We start from the raw sequence: 22,423 nt of genomic DNA on the forward strand, positions 1-22,423 counted from the left end.
TGTATATTATGTAAGTCTATGTTATATGAGTATTTTAAGTATGTATGTATGTTATATGAGTATGTTAAGTATGTTTGTATATTATGTAAGTATGTATGTTATATGAGTATGTTAAGTATGTATGTATGTATATTATGTAAGTATGTATGTTATATGAGTATGTTAAGTATGTATGTATGTATATTATGTAAGTCTGTATGTTATATGAGTATTTTAAGTATGTATGTATGTATATTTTGTAAGTATGTATATAATATGAGTATGTTAAGTATGTATGTATTTATATAATATGAGTATGTTAAGTATGTATGTGTGTATATTATGTAAGTGTATGTTATATAAGTATGTATGTATGTATATTATGTAAGTCAGTATGTTATATGAGTATGTTAAGTATGTATGTATGTATATTATGTAAGTATGTATATGAGTATGTTAAATATGTATGTATATTATATGAGTATGTTAAGTATGTATATTATATGAGTATGTTAAGTATGTATGTATGTATATTATGTAAGTATGTATGTTATATGAGTATGTTAAATATGTATGTATATTATATGAGTATGTTAAGTATGTATGTATGTATATTAAGTAAGTATGTATATTATATGAGTATGTTAAGTATGTATATTATGTAAGTATGTATGTTATATGAGTATGTTTGTGACGTTCTGCAGGACAGGAGCGTCCCCTGTCCTGCGCTCTTATTTTGGCGGGCTGTGCCTTCTCCGGGGAGGAAGAGGCAGCCGCTTCTCGCCTGGTGGCCGCGCACCTGCGACCAATTAACATTTGTGGCGGATAAAAGGCCAGCGCGGTCGAATGTGCGGGCTGGTTCATTATTATTGTCTTTGTTATCCATGCTTCTCGTCTCCATGTCAGTGCTGTGACTTAAACAATTTACTTACCTGGACTACTTGCACCTTTTGTCACAGAGCCTTTCCTCTGTCGCTTTTTGTTTCTCCCGTTTATATACGTACTTAAAGTACCCTTACTTTTTGCACTCCGTGGCTTCCTCCCTGCATATTGGAGGTCAAGCATTCGACAGCTTCTTCTCGTGCCTGACGCACCGTGACAATGTTAAGTATCCGTAACCAGATATTTTTTTGGGGGGGTGCAAAAATCACAGTGAACGGACCTTTTGGACGGATGAAGGGGGGGGTGTGTGTGCTGGTGCTGGTGTTACCTCCATTTTGCATATTTTCAACATCATCAAGCTTGCGAGTGTGAATGTGCCTGAGACTTGATTTTTTATTATTATTATTATTTTTTTTTTAAACCAAGTGGACCTTTTGTGACCCCCGAACCTCCCCTGGTTACGGGCCTGGTATGTATGTATGTATGTATATTATGTATGTATATTATGAGTATGTTAAGTATGTATATTATGTATGTATGTTATGAGTATGTTAAGTATGTAGGTATATTATGTAAGTATGTATATTATGAGTATGTTAAGTATGTAGGTATATTATGTAAGTATGTATATTATGAGTATGTTAAGTATGTAGGTATATTATGTAAGTATGTATATTATGAGTATGTTAAGTAGGTAGGTATATTATGTAAGTATGTATATTATGAGTATATTAAGTATGTACTGTATATTATGTGAATGTGTATTATGAGTATGTTAAGTATGTATATTTTTGCATATTTTCAACATCATCAAGCTTGCTAGTGTGAATGTGCCTGAGACTTGATTTTTTATTTTTATTTTTTTTAAACCAAGTGGACTTTTGTGACCCCCCCCTCCCCCCCCGTTACAGGCCTGGTATGTATGTATATTATGTATGTATATTATGAGTATGTTAAGTATGTATGTACTGTATATTATGTAAGTATGTATGTTATGTATGTACTGTATATTATGTAAGTATGTATGTTAAGTATGTATGTACTGTATATTATGTGAGTATGTATATTATGTAAGTATGTATGTTATATGAGTATGTTATCCAGACTTTAGATGACAAGACCATAGCCCCCCCCCCCCCCCCCCAAGCATCATTTCCTACCTGGAGTGGCGTAAACTGTCCTTCTTGTTTTTAGCGTTGCAGAGCGTGCACTCGCAGCCGACGGCGTGCGGCCTCGGGAGGGAGATGTCCTGCTTCAGCAGCATGGTGAGGATCTCGTAGTTGTTCCTGTGCGCCGCCAGGATGACGGGGGCCACGTCCATGGTGGTGGAATACTCCGGGTTCTGGATGCGCTGCATCAGCTTCTACGAGGGCACGGAGCGGAGGAGAAGACCAAGGATGAGGATGTTCTTTCACGGAAGAGCACGTGTGAGTGGAGACCTACAGCCATGGAGGGCTTGGACGAGCGCTTGGGTCTGTGGTTGAGGAGGATGTCCACAGCCCCCACCACCTCCGAGTCTATGGCCACCAGCAAGGCGTCGGTGGCCTGCACGCAAACACAAAGTCAACAAAGCACTCGCCGGCGTAAAAGTGTCTTCCTCACCTGGCAGCCATGCTCTAGCAGAAGCTGCAGGATGTCCAGGTTCTCGTTCTCGATGGCGATGGTGATGGCGTCTCGGCCCAGCACGTCCACGCTGTTGACGTTGAGCTCACCGTGTCGGTTCTCCTCCAGCAGCTTCTTCACCATGTAGTAGTCTCCTGACAACAAGGGGAGGAACGTTTAGAGGAACGTCTCCCTCACAGGACAGCTGGCTTTATATGGTCACTGTGGCCTACTTCTTCAAGCCGCCTCCTCCTCATACCTCAGTCACAAAAACACAAAAGTATCGGGACACCAGATTATTACAGCTACAGCAAGTCCACTTTGGAGCTTGAAATGAAGGACTTCCACACCAAGCTCCTCCAAGCATGTCTTTCTGTACGCTGGAGGCATGCAACCATCCAGCTTGTCTTGCTAAGATGGAGAATGAAGCATGAAGCTTCACGTACAACTATGGACTATACTTTAGTGTCCAAATATATATAATATATATGTATAATATAATACTACTAATAATGCACTTGGCTTAAAGTACAAAACGAAATGAAACCACACTGTTAACCCGAAAGTTCATTCTATGCAAACAGTTTGAGTAAATACCACTTTTAAAAATGAGTTTTATCACATGACTTAAACAGTATGAGTTAATGAAGAGGGTATGAGACAGTCATTGGGTGTACTCATTTTTGTACGTTTAACAAACTTAAACTATCAAGTTTTAGTCTCAGGTCACAGTGCTGCCCTGTTGTGATTGGCTCAAAACTCAAGACAAGTCTGGGCTTGTCCGTTGGAGGTTACAGAGAAAGTTGCGCCATTTTCCAATTTTCACAGAGCAATTTAAGGTCATTGCACTTTGCATGTTCCTTGGACAAATATTTCTGCCAGCATTCTTCTGTTTTTAGCAAGTTTGGACGCTTTTAAAGGACATTTGCCTGCCATAAAGAGGATACCATTTTCTGCCTGAATGAGGTGAGCTGTTTTCTCTATTCAAGTTTTAGAAACTGCTGGAACATTTCTAGTTTGAAACATGTACATTTGAATGTGTGTAAATTTGAGGTTGACTTAGGTCAATTTTGAGCATTGGACAATTGCAGCATTGTGTTTTTAGAGTAGCCATCTCTACTTTGCCCTCCTATTTTTGTTTAAAGCCATGTTAAAATGTCTTGGGAATGCAAGTACTGCCCTGACATCTGTGAGAAGAGAGCACAGCTTTTTAAACATTATAGGCTCACATGGGACTTATGCAAGAACTGAGCCCTTTCCTTGCTTGTGTTTTTTTGTGTTATTAGTGTTATAAGTAACTCTGCCTGAATACTGTATCAAAATTGAGCATATTTCATATTTTTCAGGTGTACATGGAGTTGAACAGGGTTGCTGGTAGAAATCTTAAAGAAGAGTTCTTTGGTGTTCTTGATGGTTTGTGTCCAAGCTTGATGGAAATCTTCAAGAGGAAGACAGGTCGGACAGGCAAGCAGTTAGCTGACCTGCTACAACAGACAACTGTTTTTTTTCTTGTAATGATATTGATGGTTAGTTCATACATATTACAAAAACTAATTCTCCCACCTTCCCTTGTGGTACTTCTCTATATGAACAAATAAACTGATATAAGATGCATATCTTTGTTCTACATTTAAGTGTGTGTTATATTTGTTTGCAGCCATTAGATGCCTTGTCAGAGGACACATGGAGAAAGTTGCAGGTTTTTCTTACCAACTCTGGTCCTCGCTGCATAGTTATTCTTAATGCCTACTTTGTGTGGCACACAAAGCATACAGTTTTTCCTTTAGCACTCGTACTATGCTGCTAATGGTCAGTGTTGTTTTTTTCAAACTGTTCATAGAACAAATAATTAAAAAACTGTGCTGTGGTTGTATTTGGAAGGAAATTGTTTCATAATTCAATACACATGTTCTGTTTGCTGCATCATAGAATGGTACTGTAAGGGTAATATCTGCAGCAAAAAGTAAGAACATACTATTGTAATTGTTGGCAAAGACCCATTTTGATAATTTTATGAAAACAAGGTCTTACTGTTATTTTGGATTTGCATCTGGTATTTCACACAGCATCATTGTTAATACATATTTGTTGCTCTGTTGTGTGTCTAAATAAAATAAATAAAATGTATTGCATTGTGTGGTCATTGACAAAAGAATTCAATTGGAATTTTATTATCCCAAATATATTAAATTTAATATATTGATATTGTTAATAAAACTAGAATTTTAAGTAGACTCAACAATTTATTTTTTTTATTGTTGATTACTTATATCATTTAAGTTTATATAACTTTAAAATGTTAAATTCTGACTATTGTACATTTAAGTTGACTATACTTGAACAAAGTAATTTTCTCTGCTGTCAATTACTTAAACCATTTGTGGCAATCACTTGACACAAATACTTTAAGTACAATCAACTTATCCGGGTTTACAGTGTACACAACAAAGGTCCTCATCTTTAGAGACGTGTCAGGTGGAAGTATTTGGCCATTAAACGTGTGAACCTCAGAAGAGCATCCCAACTGTGAGGTACAGGGGTGTTCTGCTGCAGGAAGAAGTGGTGCACTTGATAGCACAGAAGGCACCGTGAAGGAAGAACATGACGTCGAGTACATGAAGCAGCATCTCAAGCCATCAGCCAGGAAGTTGAAGCTGGGTCTTCCAAATGGACAACCACCCTAAACAGGGGCTTACCAGGGCTTACCATTAGGCAAACAGGAAGTGAACTTGTCCCAGGTAGATTTTGGAGGTGTCATTTCCAAATGATGGACATGTTCTTCCACACCAAACTCATCCAAGCATGTCTTCCATGGCAGCAAAGCTTCATTATAAAATAAGCACCCACCTTTCTCGCAGGCCAGCAGGAAGAGCTTCTCGTCCAGGGTGGTCTCCTCCTTCACCTCCCTCACGTCCTTCAGGGCCAGGAATTTATCCGGGGAGGAGGCGTCGGTGCCCTGGTAGAGCGCGGCCATGACGACGGAGAGCGAGCAGGGCCAAACACTGATGTGCATCCCACCGGGAAGCGGCCAGCATCACCAGAGAAAGCCCGCCGCGGACGGCAGCCTTTTTTCTCGTCGCAGCAGCGTCGCAGTGTCAGGCAAAGATCATCTATTTCGTGTGCTCACTCGCCCGGGGAAAATGAAACCTGCTGTGGCGTCAGATCAACTCGAGGAGGACAGCGACTCGACCGTCAGTGGAGATCTTGGCGATCCTGATGCCGATGCTGATGATGGCGAGGATCCCACTGCGCATGTCTGCTTCTTCATCTCGTCATTACGTAACTGCCTGTCTTCACTGCAGCTTTTTAGCACATTAAGACAATCAAGAAGAATCACCCACCCTAAATAATAATCATAATCACAATAATGCAGCCGTCACTACGAGCCACAACATTAGGTACACCAGGTCATGAAGCCTTGCATTAGATGGTGCAGGTGTGCCTAATAAAGTGTCCAGTGAGCGGATGTGTGCATTTAGTAGACAGATGGAATGTTTTTGTCCACAAATGTCAACATGCAATGGTTGGTGGTTTTGGGGCATCCATGGGACATTTGTTTGTTTACCTGCATGGACAGCGCTTGTCCATGGCATGGAGCAGTTACTCCACCGACCAGCAGAGGTCAGTAAGCACAAAGCTTTTACTGTCATCAGAGCAGAACGACATCCTGCATGCGTTCTTCCACTCTAGGACAGAATCAAGTGTTTGCCACAAAGCAACAAGACAACACAACTAAACACCGACAGCATCGACGTGGACGAGACATTTATTCCACACAACCAACATGACTTTCCAACTGCACAGCATCCTTCTTCCATTCACACCTGGACGGATGGAGAACCATGATGATTTATTTATTATGACATTACTGCTATTTCTGCTGTTAGTATACACTACATCAACACCTGAAGTTATTATTATAACAATATAGCTGCGCACAAGTGATTCTCTTGATAAAGGCAGAATGGTGAAGTCATTAGACAGGTGCAAGAGTATGTGATCAACACAGGTTGTTCCTCGGTAGTCCAATATATTGATCTGGACTTATTGATTACTGACTTCTGTCATGAAAGCATGACTTGGTAAAGTCAAACGACGTGACACACAAGGAGAAGCAACAGCAAAGACTGCAGCGTGTGTTTTTCCAAAATAAAAAGGACGTTTGCCTATTTCAGAACCACTCTTCAATCTATTAGATTTTCCGGTACGTTACGGGAGTGTCTGATTGTCCAAAAACACTCAAGAAGCTTAAAAAAGACAAGATATCCTAGACATTAATGGCCACGAAACACAACAGCAGCATTTTCAGCAGGCACGAGCCGGACAGGAGACTGGCGGTGAGCTCAGCCAATAGCCAGGCTGGTTGCCGTGTGACGTCACACAACAAGCCAATAGCGTGACCGAGTGGGCGGACTTGAGCGCTTAGCTTGTCGTTCAATGTGTCTTGTGTGTTTTAGAGAGAGAAGCCAGGAGGAGAAGGAGACAAGAGGCTCGTCTGACGTCAATAAAACAAACATTGCTTACCGTGGATGTGATTCTATCCCAGTCGGAGTGAGATCCGAGCCTCCGCGCCACACCGGCGGCCTATTTTATTGTCTGCGATGCGCGAGCACGGCGCATTTTTTGGAGGGGGGGTGCGTCCCACGGCGGGGGTGCTCCGGCAGGACAAACATGGGCGTCTGTGACAATGATGTAGCCTCCATCCTCGTTGCTCCCCTGCACTGCCCTCCATGGACAGCCTGCTCTCCTCCATAGTTGCCATGAAGACGCCTCACAGCAAAGCCTGGGCTGGATTTTGAAGCGGCAACAATTACATAATCTAATCATCCTTGTCATCTCACATATTGCACTCGTCCATGTAAGCTGTGGCGAGGGAGCGCACAGATGAGAGGAAAACAGTTCCATCCACCTCTCAAGTTGACGGCACCCTGGGAGAAGGATGCCGGCTTCGGGAGGAAGCTCAAGACCTACAGGAACCATACCAAGATCATAGCGCAGCCCGGCATCGTGATGAAGGTGCTGCGCAGGAAGAGAATGGTGCTGTTCATGGCCTACTTCCTGCTGCTGGTGCTCACCATGCTCAACCTGGCCAACTACAAGTGGACCAAGGAGCCTCAGCAGTGCAGCCACCAGATGAGGAGCGCCAGCTACCAGGGCAGGTCGGACCTCCGCTTCCTCTACAGACCCTCGCTGGCCAAGAGGAGGCAGCTCATCTACGTTCTGACCACCTGGAGGTCGGGCTCGTCCTTCTTCGGGGAGCTTTTCAACCAAAACCCGGAGGTGTTCTTTCTGTATGAGCCCATGTGGCACATCTGGCAGAAACTGTACCCGGGCGACGCCGTGTCCCTGCAGGGGGCGGCCAGGGACATGCTGAGCTCCTTGTACCGCTGCGATCTGTCCGTCTTTCAACTTTACAACAGCCCCGGGGGCAAGAATTTCACCTCGCTGGGACTGTTTGGAGCCACCCTGAACAAGGTGGTGTGCTCTTTCCCGCTCTGCTCGGCCTACAGGAAGGAGGTGGTGGGCATGGTGGACGATAAGGTGTGTAAAAAGTGTCCGCCGCAAAGCCTCCGACTGCTGGAGGACGAGTGCCTCAAGTACAACACGGTGGTCATCAAGGGGGTGCGCATTCTGGACGTCAACGTGCTGGCGCCCCTCATGGAGGACCCCTCCTTGGATTTGAAGGTGATCCATCTTGTCCGGGATCCACGGGCGGTGGCCAACTCCAGGATCAAGTCCCGTCATGGCCTCATTCGGGAGAATTTACAGGTGGTCCGCAGCAGAGACCCCAAACTCCGCCGGATCCCTTTTGTGGATCCCGGTCACAAAGCCAACAAGAAGGACGGCTCGGACTACCACTCCATCGGTGCCATGGAGGTCATCTGCGACCGCACCTCCAGGACTCTGAGGACGGCCTTGAACCCGCCCGGCTGGCTGAAGGGGAAGTACATGGCGGTGCGCTACGAGGATCTGGTGGACAACCCGGTTAAGACCCTGCGCAACGTCTACCGCTTCGCCAACCTGACCGCCAATCACGACATCGAGTCGTTTGCGCTCAACATGACCAGCGGCTCCAGCTCCTCCTCCAAGCCCTTCATCGTCTCGTCCAGGAACGCCACACAAGCCGCCAGCGCGTGGAGGACGGTGCTCAGCATCCAGCAGATCAAGCAGGTGGAGGACTACTGCCATCATTCCATGTCCGTGCTGGGGTACGAGCGGGTCCGCACGGCCGGCGAGGCCAAGGACCTGAGCAAGCCGCTGCTGACGCACTCCAGACTGTGAAGACCAAAGACTCCATCTTGCAAGCTTTAGTGTTGGAGGAGCACCTCACGCCACATTGGGAATGTATCACCTTCACCTTTTTCTACTGCAACTATGGACGTCTCCACCGTTCATTTATCTCCTTCCTTTTGAATGTTGCAACAAAAACATCTTTTACACTCTTCATGTTGTCTGTGAACGTGAAACTAGTGGACGGAAGAAGCAGAAGAAAAGTGCTAATGCTAATTTAAGCTTGGAGTTAAAGACAATCAGTCAGGTAGTTGATTTCACGAGGGATGTTTGTCTTGTTTTTTTATCCAGTGTGGACAACGTCCTCCTCATTGTTGATGTAAGCGTGTGTTTCCTCGCTCTCATGCGCTCACGTGACGGGGAAACATCGAGTAAACAAGCTAAGAGTTTACTACGCTTTGGCTTTGTATTGATTTGGAACCGGCGCCTCTCAATGCACCCCGAGAGAGCGCTAAGTGACATTTAACACGGCGCTGGAGAGAAGGTCTTCTCAGCTAAGTTAACTTAGTTTCAATCTACAAAAGGTTTCTGCCCTCACTGCTGTGATGTTTCTGAGATGATTGTTATTATTATTATTACAACCCCCCTAAGAAGGTCAATAGGCAGCCCACGGGCCACATGTGGTCCGCCCAAAACCTGAATCATGTCCAGCATTTAGTCTAACTAGAGAAGTGCAGTACTTTCTGCGCTCTGTAGGGGGCAACAGCGAGGCGACACTGAAGCAGCAGACCGCATTTACACAAATATCTGGGAAAAAAAAAAAAAGAAGACACTGAAAATTGGACTTTTCACAGCGACTGGACTCGAAAATTTCATTTAGCCAAATGCAGTGGGGGAAGCGTACAGCATGTTTACTTTAGAAAGGCTGTTTCCAAGGAACAGAAATAACCTGCCGAGACACTTTCAGATGAAAACAACCACAGCTTTGCCGCAGTCCATCACCCCTCATTATTGACGGCTGGGGCGGTTCTGGATTTTTACATTTGGACCCGGGAAAGACTCCGGACTTTATTGGCTAATATGAGTCAACATTATCACAGAGGGGTGTCCAAACTATGGCCTGGGGCCTTTTGTGGCCCACGGCACCCATCCATCCATTTTCTATCTCGCTCATCCTCACTAGGGTCACGGATGGTCCGCGGCACATTTTAGGCATTAATTTAAACAAAGAAAAAATAACGTTTCACGTCACCTTTCCAATTGATCATGTGCTGTCTGTGCTTGGACTCAACTGGAAAAGTTCTTTTGCTTTCTTTGATGAAAGTTTGTAACACGAGAGGAGCGATCACATTCCAGTCGGCTCAGCTTTGAGCGCCCCCGCCTAAGCTGTAAACCTCGGGGAAACACTCTACTGTGTTTTCTGTAACACTTTTGGTATTTTTATCATGCCGGAAATACTTGGGGGGGGTTTTCCAGTAAAGAAACAAGCTGTGGGCCGCAAACATCAATAACCGTACTTCCTATACGTCATATATTGGGGGCTTCTTTTCTTTGTGACTCTTATTGAAAGACTTAAGTAAAAACGTACGCAATGAACGTAGCGAAGACGTAAAGGTCATAATGGGTTACGTACAATGTAGATGAATAAATAACATACATTTAAAACAACACATAAAACACCCTGGTATACACATGCATATATTGTAAAACAGCAGCACATAAAACATACATGTATTGTAAAACAACACATTACTGTAAAACATACATATAGTGTAAAACAGCACATAAAACACGCTGGTATTTGAGTGTAACCAAGCATGAGCAGAGTGCAAAGATGCATTCATGCACAGTCTAGGTTCCCAAAGTGGGGTACACCAATTGGAGTAGGGGCTACGTGAATAAAAATGAAAAACAATTAGCGCCTAACACTCACAATTACGAGTGCGCCTGAACATCTCACGGCGGCACGAGAAGAACGGAGCAGAAAGGAGACAGAGCATGAACTCTGTACAAAGTTTGGGAAACACTGATGTCGAGGATTCGGCTCGCTTTTCCCCCAAACATCCTGCTGGTAAAACCCTTTTGTCTCTATTTTGATCTATTTTTTCAGTGGCCAAAAATAAGTTCAAATCATTTATGGAACCGAGAAAAGAGGTCTTATCATTGATCCACTTGCACCGTGGAAATGATGTAAGAATAAAAAGATGGTCTGTGCGGAGTAGAAACCTTGTTTCCTGCCGTTTGTGATCTGCGCCTGCCGTGAAATAGAAGGCGGGATGAAGCAGACGACACATGCGTCACACGTGACTCCGAAAAACAGGCCAAGCGGATGCAGACGTGTTCTGCACATGCATAGAACCGATTGTGTTTCCGGCACGGGTGTCGTAGTGACGATGCTTGCAGACCTTCACCCTAGGACAACACTGGCATTACTACAGGAGCTCAGAACATGCAACAGATGAAATGAACTCATTGCCTGTCTTCATAGAGTAGTTGCACATACTGTAGGCCAGGGGTGTCAAACTGGTGCCATGGAGGGCCGAGACACTGCAGGTTTTCTTTCCAGCCAGTCACTAAAGCAGGTGATTTTAATGATCAACACCTTCAGTTTGAGGGAAGGAGCTCATCAATTAAATCACCTGCTGAAGAAACTGGTTGGAGAGAAAACCTGCAGCGTCTCGGCCCTCCAGGGCAGCAGTTTGACACATGTGCTGTAGGCCAACATACTGATGAGAAAGAGCATGCGTCATACCATGGAAGGCAGTTGGTCACACGTGCTTGACATTTGATGTCTTCATCTGGTCATGTGATGAGCTTTGGGTTGGGGACGATCACACTGGAGTCACACAGACAGAAGAGACAAAAAAAGATGTTTTTGATGCTCTAAGTGGCCCAAAAATGACACATGCAAAATGTAATCTTGTTCATCTCCCCACAATGACAAGATGACACTGCAAAACCCCCACCCAGCAGCAGTTTATTCCCCCAGCACTGAGGCAGCCGCTTCACACCCCAGTGCCTCCAAAACGCACTCGCTGGTTCATCAGGAGCCAAAACACACCCAGGATCGGATGTTTGAAGTCATATTTATTCTCATGGCTGAGATAAGAGATGAGGTGAAAAAATGCACAGCTACAACAGAAAAACAGATCAAATGAACAATGACCTGGTTGTTTATATCCATGAATGTTCTGAACTCCTGTTTCCATGCCAGTGAGGATGAATGTAAGAGAACATTCTATTGAATATTCACTCACAACCATCACATTGTTGCAATGCGCTTAACCTCACTGAATATTTGCAGTGTGTGTGTGTGTGTGTGTGTGTGTGTGTGTGCGTGTGCGCGTGTGTGTGTGACACCGTGTGAGATAAAGTGTAGCAGTGTCTGTTTCCACTGTGATGCCCCGGCTGCTGACCTCGCTCATTGTGGGAGGAAGAGCCTTTGTTTTCAGGGCGGTGGGGGCTGATAAGCTGGGGTCAGAGGTCGCTCCCGGACCCGTAGACCTCCCCCGGTGAGAGCTGGGGTCCTGCCAAGATCCAATTGCATCTGTCCCGCAGGTGCCGCACATCGCCAGCCGTGTCCACAAAGCAGCTGCGGAAGGCAAACGTTCATGCGGCACGTCACACAAACGTCATACAGCCACCGTTCGATGGTACGCACCTCACGTTTGCCATCCACAAGCCCTACGGGAGACATTGACACACGTCTTTTCTGTGGCCATGTCAAAGACATGAAGACAGCTAAACAGAGGCAGCTGAGACTGCACGTAATGGACGCACCTCCTCCACCTCCAAAAAGCGCCAACAAGGCTCCATTTCCATCGTGTGAGCTGCGTATGAACCACATTGTTATTATTCTTATTAACATTCTTACGCCCAAGAACTACCTTACTGGCATAGTGACACCACAGCGGCTAGCTACTAGCCGGCTAGCGACTAGCTTCACCACACACTCGCTCACAACGCCTCAAGCCACTAGCCAAAGGTAACGCTTCGGTTTGAGTTGGACCTTCCGGAACAGATTAACAACGCCAACCTGTCCGTATTTCACCGGGAAGGCCAAGCGTCCCCAAATGAGGGAAGATGTTTTTCAAGTCCTGGCTTCTCCTTGGCATTATCGCTAGCCATGATGAACAGGACAGGACTGTATTTGTTTCCAGAGTAGACACATGACGCCTCAACCGCTTCCTGTCACTTTTCATGTGTCCTGTGTGGGAAATCCCCAAATTCCGTGCTGAAAAATTTCAAATTGATGTACCGTGACACCCCCACCCGCACACGTGCTCAAAGCAGTCCAAAAAACAAGAATTCAATGACGTCTGTTGGGTACACATGACGCTTGTCTGTTGCTATGGTGACAGCAGGGAGTGGGTGCTTATGATGCTGACAAAACATGAATGAGCTGCTTGAGAGGATTACCTCTGCCAAGGAGTGTCATTAAAGATGTTTCCATTTCACCAGCGTGGACTTTGACTTCAGGACGTGTAGCTCACAGCCTCCTGCTGCACCTCTTGGCGTTTAGCGCAGAGATGGGGTCCATAATGGAAAATGATGTGCGTCTTACCAAGCGCAAGGCCATGAGGTGGTCCAATTGGATTAGCCAATGGAGTCATGCCGTGCAGAAGACACACATGGACCTTTCCTCCACTTGAATCACTCCATGGAAGCGCTGCACACGTACGTACCCACACTGGCTTCACTTCACACCTAAAGTCCGTCACGTTTGGCTCGTGTGAGCGCGCTGATCTGCACGAGGTACGGCTTAGCATCATACGTCCATATGTCTTCACGGCCCCCTGCTCGAGTACACGGGCCACATCCTGCCCGCCAAAGCTTTTCATTTGGGCCACCAAACATCACCCAAATAAGAAAGCGTTCAGGTCTCCTTCATGCAGTACTGTCTAAGCTCTGCAGGGGGCAGCGGCGAGGCTTCACAGGGAAGCAGCAGTAGAGGAAGACAGCTCGCATTTAAACAAATATAGCGCTATCAAACAGACCTTCAAAATAAGAAAAGTAGACACTGGTGATGTGCGATACCGCCGATTTAGTTTCAGATCCGATACTGAGTACAATTCAGGGCGGTATCGGCGATACCGATGCTTTGTGCAAATTCACCTAATGTGTCTGGTAAATTTGTTGTGTGTTTCATATCATAGCGTAAGGAATACAAGACATTTCAGTCATTTTTGGAGTAAAAAAATCATTCATTTCAATCAGTTATGATGTGAAATAAATGATTTCCAATGCAGACGCGCTCATACGCAACAGAAAAAACAGAAGACAGAATCATAGAAAGTATGTGAAAATGCTATTTTAAACAATACAAAAGCAAAATAGGTCAAATATCAAAGCATTCAAATAAATGATGACTTCTTGAGAACTACAACAAAAATGAAAGCTGCTTGCTAATTCACACATGGCTCCGTTTACTATCAGTCTTCCTTGCAACAAACATGGCTGAAGTAGCCAAGGTGTCAATATTTTGATTTGAGAATCGATTTTAGAGCATAAAGAGATGGTATCGGAAGCGTGGAAGCAAACCTACTGTATCGATACATGAATTGCATCAAAGCTTAATGGTCTGCACCTAATAAAGTGTACCTAATAAAGTGTCCCGTGGGTGCAGTGCAAACGTCTCATCTCGTTTTCACCGACTTCCTGTTTACTTCCATTCCAGCGTGTGCATGAAGGACTTCCCTAACAATCTGTCCTTGCTGCCTGCATAATAGCGGCTGTGTTGAGACAGAAGCGCGCTTGCTCACGGCGGCACAAAGGCCCTCTCGGGGGCGTCCACATTCACTGCCTGACTGGGTCAGCGGGGTCGTATCCGATAACGTCTTCCCGCTCAGCTATGCACTGTTTGCGCTTCTCAGGGCTGTCCATCATCCTTACAAGTGTGAAGATGCCAGCTGGTTAACGATGGTAAGCCAGACTCCCTGATGCCTTAAGAATCGCGCTGGACATTGAGTTGAGATTTTAGCCTGATGGCTAGCGCTCTCAACTCTCCTTCAGTGGACCATGGTTGGAGCCCGGGCCGTGCGCAGTGGCGGACCGGACGGATTACACATGAACACGGAGAAATAAGGGGGTGGTAGCACACGTATGACGGTGCATTCAAGGGCTGTCAAACAAAGTTGGACGGGCTGGTGCTCGCAATAAACAACATAAACATGCAACAACTAAGGGACTGTCATAACATAACAGCCCATGTTTCCATGGATTGACATGCATTTACATCAAAGTCAGTGTACTTACTAACAAATGGACTTTTTTAAAGTGTTTTGTTTTACTTTGGGTACAGAGAGAGTAATTGTACCCCCTCATCCAATTTCCAATCATTATTGAAATACATGATACACTTCATTTGAGTGTTTTACTAAAACTGACTAACATGGTTTCAGTTTCCGTCTACGAAAACCTTTTTCAGCTTTACTTGACTAAATCTGGACTACAACTCTCACATATAGAAATGGCTAAAATGTGACTAAAACAAAGAGAGTAGAAGTAAAATGTCTGCTAAAAACAACAGTGCTCTCTTGTCTTGCATGTTTAATTAGCTGGGGGGGGCGGGTGTTCCACATATGCTTCGTCCAACATGCACGGATGCTTTCAAGCTAAATAAACACGCTGGTGACAGACTGCTAATGAATCAATGCGCCACAAATGCCAAAGATTGTTAACGAGATGAGGCCTCACCTGCATGAGCTATGCGGCGCAGCAATGCGGAGGCAGCTGAGCACGAGGCGAGCGGCGGAATACTGAATGCCCCTCTCAGGAATTTGGGTTTTTTTGTCAAATGCAATCAGGGCAAAGTGGCTGGCACAAAGTAATATTTCTAACCTGCTGCCTTGGATATGCTGGCTGAGATCACCTGATTTGCAACCGCAGCTTCCCCGATTGTGTGGACAAGATGAGATCACATGAAAAGATAAACGATCATGTAGAACATGCATCAATCTGGTATTTGATCTGGTATCAACGCAATCAGACTGACTGTTTGACCTTTGATGCAATGCCATCAAAATCCGCACATCACACCAAGAAAATGTCAGCCGCCAGAAGCCTTGATTGGCGACAAACAGCGTGGCAATTATGCTTGATGTTCCGCCGGCCGTGATTGCCCTGCTGCTGGGGAGCTTGAGACGAAACAAAGCCAGTCATGATTTAAGATGTCAACGCTAAAAACAAGCACATTCTACAGGTTTTTACTCAACCAGACACCACGATGGACTGCAGCCACGGACTTTACATCAACAGTTGCTAATGTCAAGCATAGCAAACTGAACATCAAAGTGTGTGTGTGTGTGTGTGCGTGTGCGTGTGCGGATTGTCAGTCACCCAGATGACGGGAATCCACAAAAGTTGAATGGGTGAAGCGGACTCTTCCTGTTTGCTGAAGACGTTTCACTTTTGATCCAAAAGGTCTTCTACATTTCAGTTCAACATTTTCAAGTGTGGAGTCTCCCTGTTTTTGTCCCTGGTGGGTGTGTCCCCTGGGGGTGTCGTGGCTGGTGAATGACCGTCCTCATAAGAAGAAGGTCGTTCTCCTGCCTTCTGGCAAAACAGCTGGTTAGTGTTCTAGGGCATCGAATGGATGGCAACTGGACTGTTCAGGTTGTCTCAGAAGACGTTTCACCTCTCATCCGAGCAGGCTTCATCACTTCGTGCTCAAAGACTAGACTAGAGCTGTCCTATCTAGTCTGACTGGTGTGTGTCCCACCTAGTCTTTGAGCACGAAGTGATGAAGCCTTCTCGGATGAGAGGTGAAACGTCTTCTGAGACAACCTGAACAGTCCAGTTGCCATCCATTCGATGCCCAGGGCACACTGACCTGGATGAATGACAATATTCACAGGCAGCTCGTTAGTGGCCACACTTCCCGTGGAATGAGACAATCCTTGGAGGAGAGATGTCAGGACATTGTTGGAAGTAGACAGCAGGTCACGGTATCAACCTCCTCCTCTGCTGAGGGTTAGGGTCTTTCTAGTATAGATGGCTTCAAACCAGCGCTCCTCCCTGTCCAGAATCAAGTCCTTTGAGGACAACAATGTCCAAAATAATAAATATGGACGCTGAAGAAGCCTTTTGGATGAAAGGTAAAACATATTCAACAAACAGGAAGAGTCCACTTGGATGAAAACAAGCAATCAAACATGATTAGAGCCCTGTAGACATGAAATAACACCCCTAGAGTCACTCTTACACTCCTATTATTCTTTGTTTACATCACATTGTGCAGGCTACGGGGACTGTAGGAAAAAAGGACTGATGCTGCTAACATAGCAATCGCCGATGTACTTCTTCTAAACTTGAGAAAGTGATTCAAGTGTGGAAGAAGTGGGGAAGAAGGACAAAGAAGCCAAAAACTTACCACTTCCACAAGGAATGAGAGGAGAACATTTTTCACTTGATGTCAGCCATGGCATGTCTGTCTCAGCCATGGCCCATGCAGTGTGAAAGCTAATGTAATCTGACATCATGCGTCATAACGTTACTGATGCCTCGTGAGCACAGTACCACACAGAACCTGTCTTTCAGTATTTTGGACTAATAATAGGCCCTAGTCAACCATGAGACAGCCATCATTTATTCATCCAATGTGTTTTTCAAAATGAGAGAGACGGCTGTATACGGCTTGCGGGGCGTAGTTTGCCTGCCGCCACATTGCCTTTCAGAATCGTCCCAATGAGTGGATCCAGTGCGGCCGTGGAGTGCTCCTAGGGATGCTTCTGATGCCGTTCGAGTCAGCAGTTAACAGCCTCTCACCATTCCAGCGCTGATCCAAAGTCTTTGCAGGCGACACAACGGCGGAGGCAAGCGTGGTCAGAACTCTCCAGTGCAGCAGATTTTCATCTTGGCTGCCTTCCCTCCATCATCCTGCTCTCTGCTGCTGCTCCCGCATGTTGTTATCTCGTGACAATATCACCAATCAAGCCCCTTGGATGCTCGCTAATTAATTAGATGCTGGCCGTGGCAAATCCCAACAAAGCATCCATCACACAGCGTGTAGCTCCTGCGTGTTGCTCTTAGAAGAAATGAAGGAGAAGAATGACAATGAGAATATTCACAGGCAACAGATGAAAGCGTATAACATTGGGCTCATAGAAAGCCAACTGGGCTGGTGGAGGAAGGACACAATGGAATGAGTCCATCATCGGGATTTTGTTCCCTTAGTGAACCCAACATGAACCAAAGCATCACCTTAAACGTGAGCTAGGTGATGTTCCACCTCTTGTAACTTTGCATTATTGGCCGCTCATCCGCGCTTATGCAGTCATTTAGTGGAATGAAGTGCACGTTAGGTGAGTACATGTTAGTCCTAACAAACCGCCGGTGCAGACGTGTGCATGTGAGATGTCATGCATGAGCTAGGCTCACTTATGACTTGTTGTGTGCGTGTGCGTGCACTGTGAGTCTGCAGTGCAAGAGGAGTTGAAGAAGTAACAATGCAGCACAACTCCAAGCTTCCATTGGTCTTCCTGCAGCTTCACACAAGAACACACCAAATAAAGACAAGACTCCCACTGCAGAATCTAGGTCATTTCTCTCTACTTTTTATGACTTCAGCTGGTATAAAATGAAATTGGCAGCACTGTGGAAGTGTGAGTGTGTGAGTGTGTGTGTGTGTGTGTGTCTAAGTTAGCATACTATCTGCAGGGCTGCAGTGGACTGAGCTTGGAGGTAGTGAAGAGAAGGTGCTTTTATAAAAAACTACTAATGTTACGACACATTGCAGAGTCGTGGAGGATTCAAGCACTCAACAACTGTGTTGTCATTTCAGCTCCATGAAGTCAGCAAAGGGATAAAGGAACCAGAAATAACTCCAGACATCACACCTCATACTTGACTTGAAGCCTTCATCCTGCTAACACAAACAGTGTGAAAGTACAACTTCTTATTTGGATTCTCTGCATTCGCCATCAATGCCACGATCTGCCCTCATTGTCAAAGACATGGATGTACCGGTACATGCATGCATGGTATACACGTATGTATACATACATGCATACATACATACATACATACATACATACATGTGCACGTATACACGTAGGCATGTATGTATGTATGCATGTATGTATAACCAGTGTCGATGAGTAATGAGCTATAGTTATTCGATACAGTTCATTGAATTAGTAATGGAATGACTCCTTCATAAACGTAATCAGTTACCAGGGAAGGTAATTATTGCATACTTCTTTGAAAGTTGAAGAATTGGGATTTATCTTTGTTGTGCAATTGAGAGACGATTTGTGAGACTGAGGCTGGGGGCTGAGCTCGTGACTTGCAATTCTCTGCCAAAACGCTAGGGGCAGTGTTTTCCTGGGCTTGAGCAACCACAACTCTTGTTGACTAGCTATTTAGCTTCCTGTGTGGTAGTAGACACCAGTGAAGCCACATCTTGCATGTCACTGCCCCCAACAGTAACACTGAAAACAGTGAAACGTTGGAATGTTTCAAATAGGATTTCATTCCAGTTTCTTCCACTTATCAGAGTCCGGGTCATGGGGGCAGCAGTCTCAGTAGGGAAGTCCAGACTTCCCGGCCCCCTCTTCCATTTCCAGCGGGAGGACATCAAGTTGTTCCCAGGCCTGCTGTGAGACATCATCCCTCCAACGTGTCCTCGGTCCGCCCCTGGGCATTCTCCCACTGGGCATGCCCAGAACACCTCACCAGGAAGGCATCCAGGAGTCATCTGGACTCGATGCTCAACCAGTTCATGACCATCGGTGAGGGTGTGAACATAGATGAAGCGCTAAAGCCGGAAGGCATTCTGGTCCGGTACAGCGACCGCATCACTGCAGAGGCCGTGCCGATCCACCTGTCGACCTCACGCTCCAACCTTCGTTAACTGGTGAACAACATCCCGAGATACTTGAACTCCTCCACCTGGGGCAGGACCTCAAATCCTGGAGTGTGTAGTCCACCCTTTTCCAACTGAGAAGAGGGCGATGTTTCAAATAGTCGTTGATGAATTACCCATTCTTGGAAAACAATAACAGCGTTAGCGGTTGTAGTAGTAGTTATTTTTGTAGCGGTTATCACCCCCAACATTGAGCGTGACACCCCTACTTTCGGTGGTACCTAGGGTATTTCTCTTGACGCCACGTTCAGGATGCTTCCATACAAGTGTTGCGTAAATGTGCTTAAAAGCAGCTTTTAAAAGGCAAGTAAACACTCTAACTAGATGGTGTTTGGCTTTTTAAAGCTGGGATTAGCATACGTAGATTATGTAATTGGCAGCAGGCATCTATGTGGGACAGCAGTCATGAAACAAAAAGGGGGCGGGGTCTGTGAAACAGAAGACGGGTGGCTGATGTGGCTTTCAAGTAAGCGGGTGAGTCGGACGTGCCTGGAAGCGTGCGCTCGCTCGCCACGGCGTTCGTCAGTCCGGACCACAACTAATCCTTTTACATGCTTGGATTTCTTCTTCTCCTTTCTTTATCGCCTTTGCCAAGACCGCCCCGAGTCGAGGAGATCAAACGGCCCGCTGAGACGAGGCTTCCACGGCTGCTGAGGGACATTGTCAGGACGGAGTGGGACAGCACAACATCTCCAAATGTTTGACAATGCGACCCAAGCAGCAGTGCTGGGCCAATAGCAGCTTAGCTTCACAGTCACTTGTAGTACATGTACTAGTAAGTTCTAGTACCATGGTACTGCAGTCAATTATTGTGGTATCTTCAGGGATGTGTGCCCCCCCCCCCCCCCCAGTGTGCCCAGTGTGTGTCACAAATCACAGGAGGTGTCAAATCACAACCTGCAGGCACCGAGCCGCCACGCCACCACGTCTCAGTAGATGCTCACATGCCGCATTAAACGGGGGCATCCTCGTCATCATCTTCATCACCCCTCGCCTTCCACGCGGAGGAGGAGAAGGAGGAGATTGTTCTCCGCTGTGGAGGTGCTGATGAAATTTTGAGGGCAAGTGATGAATTATTTAGGCAAGGAGAGATTATGAAAGCAGCTTCTTGGCACCTCGCTGGAGGGGATGAATCCATATCAGCCCCCCAACCCCCAAACACCCCCACCACTACTACCACCTCCGTACAAATACACACTTCTACCAAGCAATGTGCTCTGTCCACTTTGGCAGGCGCTGCAATATTCACTCTTGTACTCCAGTTCTGGCATCCTTCCGTTGAGTCACAAAAGCACTGCGTGTGTATACTATATACTATATACTCTATACATATACGATACTACATACATATACTATACTATACTACACACTATACGTATACTACACTCTATACATATACTATACTATACTACATACTATACGTATACGACAGGTATACTACATACATATACTATACTACATACATATTACTATACTACATACATACATATACATATACTATACTATATACATATACTACATATTACACATATACTATACTACATACATATACTATACTATACTACATACTATATGTATACTATACTCTATACATATACTATACTATACTACACACTATACATATACTACAGGTATACTACATACATATACTATACTACATACATATACTATACTATACTCCATACTATACTCTATACATATACTATACTACAGGTATACTATACTATATATATACATATTATATACTATGCTACTACATATTACACATATACATATACTATACTACATACATATACTATACTACATACTATACGTATACTACAGGTGTACTATATACATATACTACATACTGTACATATACTATACTATATACATATACATATACTATACTACATACATATACATATACTATACTATATACATATACTATACTATACTACATACATATACTATACTATATACATATACTATACTACACTACATACTATATGTATACTATACTCTATACATATACTATACTACATGCTATACGTACACTACAGGTGTACTATATACATATACTATATTATATACATATACTACACATATTACCATATACATATACTATACTACTACTGTACATATACTATACTATATACATATGCTATACATATACTATACATATACTATACTCTATACATATACTACAGGTATACGATACACATATACTATACTATACTACATACCATACATACAGTATACTATACATATATACTATACTATGTACATACACAGTACTATACTATACTGCATATTATACATATACATATATGTATATTATATATATATCTATTATTATACATATGTACTCTATACATATACTATACTACATACTATACATATACTATATACATATACTATACATATACTATACTGCATATTATACATATAATGTACTCTATACATATACTATACTATATACATATACAGTACTATATTATACTATACTGCATATTATACATATAATGTACTCAATACATATACTGTACTACATACTATACACTACACTACATACTATACAGTGTATACATATAATATACTATATACTATACATATACATATACTATACATATACTATACACTATATACATACTGTATACATATGCTATATACATATACTATACTACATACTATACTATATACTACTACACAAGAAACGGCCACTGCAAGCATAGCAAGCTACCGAGCTAACTAGTTAGCCACTCCAATTTACTTACTCTAAACTTGTGTACTTTTTTTGGAATTTTGCCCATCATCCACAATCCTTATGTGACATGAACACACGTCTACAGAAAAGTATTTTAAACGGATTGAGGAAGAAGGACA

At 44.2% G+C, this 22,423-nt stretch overlaps 2 protein-coding genes across 9 annotated transcripts in view; one reads left to right on the top strand and one right to left on the bottom strand.

Annotated features, from left to right (window-relative positions):
- trpc1 (transient receptor potential cation channel, subfamily C, member 1) overlaps window positions 1-22,423 on the bottom strand; it is a 52,593-nt gene that overhangs the window by 9,011 nt on the left and 21,159 nt on the right. For 2 of the 8 annotated variants that reach the window (XM_054764879.1, XM_054764883.1), the window contains 6 exons: window positions 11,447-11,530; window positions 6,988-11,106; window positions 5,311-5,765; window positions 2,464-2,618; window positions 2,305-2,406; window positions 2,022-2,224 (listed from right to left, as the gene is read on the bottom strand). In XM_054764879.1, coding sequence (XP_054620854.1) covers window positions 2,022-2,224; window positions 2,305-2,406; window positions 2,464-2,618; window positions 5,311-5,476 — 626 coding nt within the window. In that variant the 5' untranslated portion in view covers window positions 5,477-5,765; window positions 6,988-11,106; window positions 11,447-11,530. Of the gene's footprint in view, window positions 1-2,021; window positions 2,225-2,304; window positions 2,407-2,463; window positions 2,619-5,310; window positions 5,766-6,987; window positions 11,107-11,446; window positions 11,531-12,110; window positions 16,308-22,423 lie in introns of those variants that run through there. The other 6 variants (XM_054764882.1, XM_054764881.1, XM_054764885.1 and 3 more) reach the window with 6 other exon arrangements.
- On the top strand, window positions 6,453-9,145 carry chst2b (carbohydrate (N-acetylglucosamine-6-O) sulfotransferase 2b). The gene has a single exon (XM_054764887.1). The coding sequence runs from the start codon at window positions 7,348-7,350 to the stop codon at window positions 8,743-8,745; it is 1,398 nt and encodes a 465-aa protein (XP_054620862.1). The 5' UTR covers window positions 6,453-7,347; the 3' UTR covers window positions 8,746-9,145.

Source organism: Dunckerocampus dactyliophorus, chromosome 21 (assembly GCF_027744805.1).
Source record: "Dunckerocampus dactyliophorus isolate RoL2022-P2 chromosome 21, RoL_Ddac_1.1, whole genome shotgun sequence".
In the NCBI taxonomy this organism is placed as follows: domain Eukaryota; kingdom Metazoa; phylum Chordata; class Actinopteri; order Syngnathiformes; family Syngnathidae; genus Dunckerocampus; species Dunckerocampus dactyliophorus.

Excerpts from the sequence above, each read along its gene's own strand:
- chst2b (XM_054764887.1), top strand. The coding sequence starts at position 7,348 with ATGAGAGGAAAACAGTTCCATCCACCTCTCAAGTTGACGGCACCCTGG.